General features: G+C 55.4%; 1 protein-coding gene across 4 annotated transcripts in view; it reads left to right on the top strand.

Annotated features, from left to right (window-relative positions):
• NLGN3 (neuroligin 3) overlaps positions 338 to 8666 on the top strand; it is a 24169-nt gene continuing 15840 nt past the window's right edge. Inside the window, exons 1-2 of one of the 4 annotated variants that reach the window (XM_021406586.1) lie at positions 338 to 6383; positions 7134 to 7848. In XM_021406586.1, the coding sequence (XP_021262261.1) occupies positions 7371 to 7848 (478 nt within the window). In that variant the 5' untranslated portion in view covers positions 338 to 6383; positions 7134 to 7370. Of the gene's footprint in view, positions 7849 to 8666 lie in introns of all 4 variants that reach the window. The other 3 variants (XM_021406588.1, XM_021406587.1, XM_021406589.1) reach the window with 3 other exon arrangements.

The following is an 8666-nucleotide window of genomic DNA, read 5'->3' as shown; positions in this document are numbered from 1 at the left end:
CTCAGATCTGTGAGCAAGCTTATATTGCTTTAAAGTAGGTGCCTGGTGCTTGTTTGTGATGTGTTGGAGAGTGAGCATCTTGTCTTGGCGTGAGCCCTGTGCTGGTGCCAAGGGCTCGCTGAAAGCAGATTGTCAGTTTGCTTCCGAGCAGACGTCTGGGAATTCTGGGGTTCTGTGGATGCTTGCACTGTCGCTTAACCTGCTTGCACAGAGCAAGTGTTGGAGCAATTCTGCCATTTCCAAAGTGCTGCTTCGCTTCTCCGGCCAACGTTGTCCACGCAAGTGGTGATGCGGAGCCCTCAGCTCTCGGTGCTGAAGGGACAGCTCCGGGCCGCCCGGGCCGCGGCTGCGGGTGGGGGGAAAAGCTCTTCCCAGGGGGCGGTGGGCATAGGAAGGGCCCCCCGGGGCAGTGGTGAGGCCACCGAGATGATGGAGCTCAAGGAGTGTCTGGACAACGCTTTCCAACAGAAGGTTTGGGTTTTGGGTGGGCCTGTGTGAGGTTGGGCTTGGTGATCCTTGTGGGTCTCTTCCAGTTCAGGTTCTAGGATTCCAGGAGTGGCTCAGGACAATGGGTTTTGTCAGGCTTGGAGAATGGGAGCTTCCTGAGCTGGAGACATGGAGAAGGAGGTGCTCATCTCTTCTGGTTTCTAGTGACAGAATGTGCGGGAATGGCTCAAAGCTGAGCCAGGGAGCTTCAGACCAGACATTAGGAAAAAGTCCTTTAGCAAGAGGCAATTTGGCAAGAGAGCAGGCAGTAGAGAGGTGGTTGATGCCCCATTCTTGTCCATGTTGGAGGCATTTGAGTAACGCTTTCAGTGATGTGTTTTAACCTTGAATTGGCCCTGAAGTAGTCTGACACTTGGACTCGGTGATTTTTGTAGGTCCCTTCCAACTGGCACAACTCTGCTCTCCTCTGTTCTATCTGTCCTGCCAGCCCATTTAGGTCGCCCTACAGCAATGCCCCATCTGGCTATTGCAAAGGGCACAGGAAGCAGCATGTGCAGCATCCCTATTGCAGAGGCTTCTCCTCAGGGCTCTGTGATCTGCCAGCCTGGGTCAGGCGCTCCTCCTTGGCTGCCAGTTGTTCTGGCTGGGGAGCAAGTGCGTGTGTGTCTGTGCCAAGGCCATGGCATTGTGTTTGCTGTTTAGACAGTGGTTCTCATTAGCCTCTGCCCCTGCAGAGAAGCATTTGTGAACTGAATCTGTGTGCAAGCAGCAAGGTGAGGGAGAGGAAAGCCGCTGCCGTTTCTTTGTGCTGAGATCAGGGATGCCGCAACGTGAGATAATCCAGATTATTCCTACCCAGAACGTGGCACTGAACGGCCTACTTCCAGCAGCTGTCTGTGAGCAGCACAGGAGCCTGGCAGCCCACCAAGAGGCTGCTGCTGCCCTCTTCGCAGCCAGAATCCGTCCCGTGGAGCCTCTTGCTAACGCAGAGCAGATGCTGGCTGTGCACGTGGCCCCAGCTTCCTGCACGCTCCTGGGACGTAGCGAGTGGGAAGGTCAGTCACAATCGAGCCCAGCTCAAGGTGAACAGACCCAAGCCCAAACTGCCCAGGCTTTCAAGCACAGCTGTCCTTGGGTCCTCTATGGAGGCCGCCAGCTGCTTGCGTTGGCAGTATGGGTGCTGACCGCCCGCTGTCCCCACTGCAGCGCTCACTGCCTGTCCTTCAGGAGCATTGCCATTCTGCCTAGTGACGCCGAGAAACTTCCTGCATTTTTGGAGCTTCTGGTGCTAAACCGGAGCTGGAAACGAGCCAGGCTGTGCCACCCACTGGGTTGTGTGCCTTCTGGAGCAGACAGGAGCAGGGCATCAAATGATGCACTGGATTCGACACCAAAAATATCTGAAAAGGCTGGAGTGTGGGCGAGGAGAGGGCTGCTTTGCTCCTGGTGTCCTTCCCGAGGCAGCAGGCTCTGCTCCTTCGTGAAGGACCTGCTAATGGGCGTGGAGAGAGCAGGGACGGGCTGTCACAGCAGGAGACCATTGGCACTGCAGCAGAAGTAGAGCTGAAATCCTCAGTTTCTGAGGACTTGGGGTAATGTTTTTCTATTCTGAATGGGAGCTCTCGAGGATTTTGGCACGTGTCTGGGAGCTGTCAAAGAGCTTCTGTCCTGTGTGTGTTCCTGCGGTGTGGAGGAACTGAACTGACACTCCTCGTGAGGTCTCTCATCCTCTCCCCAGGGCAATGGATGCGCAGTGAAGTGTCTCCTAGGCTTCTGGTGCTCAGCTTTGTTTAAGCATTGCGATGCTGTGGGTAGAAGTTAGGAAAGGCAAGTCACCTGGCAATTGGAAGTAAATGAGGGTGAGCCTTGAGGCTGCTTTTCCTTCTGAACCACCAGCATGACTGTGGTGCTGAGCTATACGAGGTCATGCAGATGATGCTGGCTCTGGGGAAGACCTGCAGAGCACAGAGGACATCTGTAGTGGGGTATGCTCTGCTGGGAGGCTCCCCGAGGGCTCTGCCCCATCAGAGCCTCCCAAATGCTGCAGGTTTCATGGCCAAGGTGGCTGTTGTTTGCCTGGATGGTGTCAAACAGAGGGCAGGGACAGAACTGCCAGCCAGGGTAATGCAAAGTCTATGGGACCATGCAGGAGGGGACTCAAAGGAATCCAACTCTTCAAGTTGGATGTTAGGAAGAATTTCTTCTTCGAAAGAGCAGTGATGCATTGTCACCAGCTGCCCAGGGAGTGGTGGGGTCACTGTCCCTGGAGGTGTTCAAGAACCATGGGGATGTGACACAGAGGGACGTGGTGATGGGCACGGTGGGGTGGGTTGGGGTTCGGCTTGGTGATCTCAGTCATCTCTTCCAACCTGGATGAATCTATGATTCTAAGGTGTCACTTGGTCTTTCCACCTGCCTCAAAGTGCCCTTTGCTGAAAAGTGTGCCTTTGCCTTTTCCTACTGCACACTTCTCTTTCCTTTCTTGATGTGAAATTGTCTCCTGCCTAGCACCAAGTTCAACGTCAGACTGTCCTGGGTGTTTTTTTGCAGCAGCCTTTACATGTTATAAAGCTGCATCTGCTGACATGTCTTCTCTGCACCAGCCCCAGTCTTCCAGGCTTTTGTTCAAGGCCATGCTCCCTGGGCCTTGCTGGCCTTTTGTGGCCCATTTCAGCTGGCCCAAATCTTTTGGGGGAGTGAAGTGGTTCTTTAGAGGAGAACAGCATAATTGCTTGATGTATCTTTATGAGCTGGAGGAGAGCAGGATAATTAAAGGCACTTCATATGTCTTTATAAGCTGTCCTATCTCTTGTCCTTCTGTACTTGCCTGACAGTGACATGCTGGCTCATGCTCCGTCTGTGCAGCCCTGTGACCCTTCTGGCAGCAGTGCTGTTGCCTTTTCTCCCCCAGCCCATGTTCACGCCACTGGTTTCTCTCACCAGCAACCCCTGGCCATGTTCATCTCACTGAGCCCTTGTTCCAGCCTGCTGGGAGCACATTGAGCTCCAGCCCTGGCCTCCAAAGCACTAGGGGTCGAGTGCAGATTTTAAAATGTACTCTGTTCTGTCATTTACGTCACGCAGGGAAAAGCTGGGCGGTGGCAGCAGCAGGGCAGACCTGTCTGAAACCCTGTGTGTCTCCTCTTCGTGTAAGCGAGAGTCACTGGTAACTGCCTATTACTGTGCGTGAGCTCCGAGGCACAGGGACACATCAGCCCAGCGGTGCTGCAGCTTCTGTGCTCTGTGGGGTTTCTGTAGCATCACCGACCAGGCTCTGGGAGAGACCAGCAAAGGTGTGGATCCGGCTCTTCTGGCTGGTGCGGGGATGCCCAGCTGTGCATCTGCAACCGCAGCTTGGCGGGATCCGCCTGCTCAGGTTTCCATGGAGAGCGTCTTGTTGTTGGGGAGGGAGCAGCCTGGCAGACAGTACAGTCATGGAAATACCGATACAGCATTTGTTTTCCAAGATGCCTGAATAAAATCATTAACAGTTAGCAGCCTCACTTCCTCTGCTCGCACCACCCGCCCTCGGCGGGCTGGCAGGACGACCCGGGATGCCCGCGGCGCCTTTATTCTCCCGGCTCCTCGCTCACACGCTCGTCTTGGTGCCCCCAGCTTGGCTGTATCTGCCCAGGCAAGCTGGGTCTCACTTCCAGTTGGCAGCCTCCATTTCCTACTGGCAGCTTCGGCCACTCGTGGGAGCAGCAGGAGAAGCCTTGGGCAGCTCACCCTGGGGATGGTTAGCTCCCACATCCCATGGGATGCGAGGGAACCTTCCCCAGCCAGGATGGCTCAGCTCAGGTCTCCGTTACTGCACGTGCTTGGGAAGGCTGGGGAAGTTGCGCCCAGCAGAGTGGAGGCGGTGATGTGGGGCTCCTGCGTCCAGCAGCACTGCTGGTGGCTGAGCCCTCGGCGGAAAGGGCTGAGCGCTGCTGTTCATGGCAGTCTGTCAATATTAAATTAAGGCTAAATTCCCATCCTAAATGTTATGTTAACACGAAGTTACAGCGGAGAGCGCAGAGCGCAGAACAGCAATATGAGGGTAAGATGTGTTCCGGGGGTATTGTAATCATCCCAAATGAGGCATTTGAAACCCAGGGAGTTCCAGATTTAGGGTTTGCATCGTTTTTGGTTTTGTAATTGAAAAACAATCCAAACATAGGAAGGCTTAGGAGCGTGTTGCTGAGATTGGGTGCCTTTATTCTGCGCTGCGGGGACATCGGCAGATGGAGGAAAAAAGTCTTTAAAAAAATGATGGAACCAAATCTGGAATTACAAATGTTAAAATAGCGTGATCTGGATTTTATTGTTAGCGCGTTGTGGCTCTCCAAGGTAACATTAGGGTTGTTGGGTCTTGACTGCGCATCTCTGTGTCTGGACGTATTTGGCTATTGCTGATGCAACTCACCTCTAATGCTTCACAAAGCTCATAATTTGAGACAATTGCAAATCCTGGAGCATAATTTTATTTGTATTATGGATGTGTACTCAGAACTTTAATTCTATCCTAACAGACTTTTTTCCCTGTTTTTTTTAAGAGCTGTTAGAAGAGCCATGGGTGAGGATTAGAATATCATGATAGCGTAACTCCAAAGGGCTGTAGGAAGAAGCTCATTTGGGCTCCGTTTTACTAAAAAATATGAGGCACTTCTTTATGGTGCGGGGATAAACGGATACACGAGGATGGGTGGGAGGTGGGTGGTAAATTCAGCTCCCATTTTGTGATACCTGATGCTGTGAGAACCCTCAGCTGAGGCTGTGCTGGAGAAGCTGTGCCCAAGGCAGCGCGTGGCCATGGCTCTGGCAGAGCCTGGAGCCAGGGAAGCCCCAGGGCTGCGGTCTGTGTGCTCCTGCAGAGCGAGAGCGATGGCTGGGCAGTGAAATGGCTCTGCTGGGAGTCACGGTCGCTATCGAAGCTGCCTGTAGCTTCCAGGCGTGCCAATGAGATATGACAGTCATTAATAATTTGGCTTCATCCTACCATGTGTCATCCAGAGGAACCTGGGCAGATGATGTAGGCTGGATAGCTTGCCTTCCAGCAGCGTCTCGCACAGCAGTGGGGTCTGAAGCAGCTCCAGAGCCCACGCAAGAACGCAGCGACTGTAACATACTGTGGGGGCCCAGTCTCATTGCACCCTGCGATGCTGCAAGGCAGAGTTCAGTGTTGTGCTGAAGCATTGCAGGGAATGTTGGATGAATGATGGCTTTTCTCTGGAGCTGGGGCAGTGACAGCAGCGCTGGCAGTGGTTCAGTAACAGCAGTGCTCGGGGTGCCGAAGCACCTCGCCTGCCTCCCTATATGCTTCTTTTGCTCCTGTGTTGTGTTTCATAGGCTTCAGCACCTGTTTTGGCAATAGCACACCAGTGTAGGTCTCCTGCACAGGTCTTGGGTGTTGCAGTGGGTGCAGCCACTCCTTGCTGCTGGACCTCCCCCCCCCCCATCTGGAACTGCTGCTGTCTGCAGGCTCTGGAGCACGTCTGCTTTCCCAGCCTTGCTGCTCAGGCGGAGTGGATGCAGCAACATGATTTTCTGGGCTGAGTGTTTCTTATTAAGCCTGTCAGACACTGATTTCTGAGCTTGCTGTGTTCCCTGGGCATACCAGGAGGGCAGGCACAGCACGGGCCCATTTCCTTAATGACCGGCAGTGAATTGCCTGCACATGTGCAGTGCAGATTTGAGACGCCCTCCGTGTATTTTTTTTTTCTCTGCGGATTTTCCTCGTTGGATGAGGTGTTCTCCATTTGTGGAGTCCCTGCCCAGCTGAGCCTTTAACAGAGCCTCTTCCTTCCATCTGCACACAGCCCTTATTTTGTGCTCCAATAATTCCAAGGCAACTCCGCTCCCCTCCGAGCTTTGGAGAGATTTACCAGGTGGGCACCTGAGGATGCTCTGGGGCAAAATGGAGATGCCCTGTCACTGCTGCCATCCCTGCCAGGGTAAGGAGATGTGGCTGAGATAAGGCCAGCATCCTCTGCTCACCTCCTGAGCAGTGCCCTCAGCAGTGCACAGGCACTCACTGAGGCCAGGATGCAGCCTCTCACCGACACTGGGAGCTCATGGGCGAATGTGGCCTCGGTGTGCACATTGCAGGGAGCTGGGGGGAGGCGGGGAGGCCCTTACATAAGCCCTGCATGCAGCAGGAGGAGCGGGGAGGGGAAGGGCAGCATGCTGAGAATCCAGGCAGCCTCCAGCGAGGGCTCCCCAGGAGCAGCTCTGCACTGACACATGGATGTGGGCCCCTGGCCTCAGCCATCCACCCATCATCCGTGTCCCCCACTGCCCTCCCTGAGGTGACATGGAGGGGCTGCAGGGCTGCAGCAGTGGCTTAGGGGGGATGTGGCTCTGGGGCACTCTGGATGTCACAGTCCTGGCCACCCTGCATCTTGCACTGCGGTGCTGGGAATCCCTTGGTGACATGGATGGGCTCCATGAGTGCAGATGGGTGCTGTCTGTGTGTCTGCATGTGCTTGGGGCGTGTTGGCAGCTCCATCTCTCAGAGCACCTTGGATGTTCCCCTACATCCAAGCCCAAGTTCTCACCTGGGGAGGTGAGCGCTGGCTCCTTCCCAAGCATGGCAGGGGCTTCTGAGCAGGGGAACACTTTGTGCCCAGGTAGGATCAGGCACCCATAGCCCTGTCACCCTTTCCCGGATGAGTCTGCTGTTAATTCCCTCCATCTCTCCACAGCATCAGCAATCCCTGCCGAGCCGGGCCGTTTGAAGGGGGACCACAGTGGGCAGCTTGCAGGCTCTGAGGATCAGTGACAAGTCTCTCCAGGTCAGCGTCCCTGAGTTGCTGGGTTCTCCTGCCCCACGGATTTGACTGTTCCTTCTGGATAAACCGGAGGCTTGCTGTGATGGGGATGCACTGAGCCCTCACCCCAGGAGCTTCAGGCCTGGATGTTGGTGCTGCTCCTCCCGGACGATGTGGCTGATACTCTGGAGAAGCCCTCTCTTGCCCCCTGTTCTCCAAGTGCCTGAGCTGGTGGCCGGCTGGGACCTGCGTCTCACCCTCTGGGTCCTGAGCTTCGCCTCGGCGGTCGTGCGCATGGAGGGCCAGGTCTACTCTCCCACTGTCAACACTCACTATGGGAAGCTACGGGGGGTGCGTGTGCCACTACCCAGTGAGATTTTGGGACCCGTGGATCAGTACCTGGGGGTGCCTTACGCCGCTCCCCCGGTTGGGGAGAAGCGGTTCATGCCTCCAGAGCCACCTCCCTCCTGGTCAGGCATCAGGAATGCTACCCACTTCTCACCGGTCTGCCCCCAGAACATCCACAACGCTGTCCCTGAGATAATGCTGCCCATCTGGTTTACCTCCAACTTGGATATCGTGGCCACCTACATCCAGGACCCCAATGAGGACTGTCTGTACCTCAACATCTACATCCCCACGGAGGATGGTGAGTCCCCAGCGGGGCACCTGCAGGAGCGAGCGCTCTGGGAGGGTAAGGGGGGCTGCCCTGCCCCTACCCCTGCCCAGCAGCAATTGGTCTCACCTGGGTGTTGTGTTTGAAGCATGTGGTTGTGGACCCTGCAGCATGCTGTCTGTTCGTGAAAAGCTTCCTCTGGCCACTCAGCTTGCCCTCAGCTGCCATCTTTGTCTCGCGTGCTCCTGCTCCTCCACACCTCTCGGTTTCCCCCTCTTTCTTCCTCCACCTCCATGGCATCGTCACGGGTTCCTTTCTTATGTTGCTAAATCTGAATCAGACTCTCTGACCGCAGATCCACAGAGTGACAAGCTGGTTTGTGCTCCCCAGGTGCCGAGTGCCAGGTTCTGTCTTGAGTTGGTTCGGGTTTGTCCTTCCTCCCTTTTCCCACCCCCAGGTCCATGTGCTAGCCGTGGGCACGGGCTGCGGCCGCTGCTGGGAGGAACACTCTGCCTCTCCTGGGGCTGGGCTGTTCATGCCAGGAAGGGAACACAGAGCCCTTTTTGGGGACACAGAAGCCCTTTCTGAGGGGTTCTGATGCAGGAGGAGGCTGGCAGGCATTGCAAAGTAGCAGCAGTGTAGTACAGTGTGCTGCGGCCTAGTGCAATGTGCCACGGCCTAGTGCAGTGTGCCACGGCCTAGTGCAATGTGCCACGGCCTAGTGCAGTGTGCCAAGGCCTAGTGCAATGTGCCATGGCCTAGTGCAGTGTGCCAAGGCCTAGTGCAATGTGCCATGGCCTAGTGCAATGTGTTGAGGCCTAGTGCAATGTGCCATGGCCTAGTGCAATGTG

This window comes from Numida meleagris, chromosome 8 (genome assembly GCF_002078875.1).
Source record: "Numida meleagris isolate 19003 breed g44 Domestic line chromosome 8, NumMel1.0, whole genome shotgun sequence".
Lineage (NCBI taxonomy): Eukaryota > Metazoa > Chordata > Aves > Galliformes > Numididae > Numida > Numida meleagris.
The sequence above is the reverse complement of the archived record's forward strand: the minus strand, read 5'-3'. Positions and strand labels throughout refer to the sequence as shown.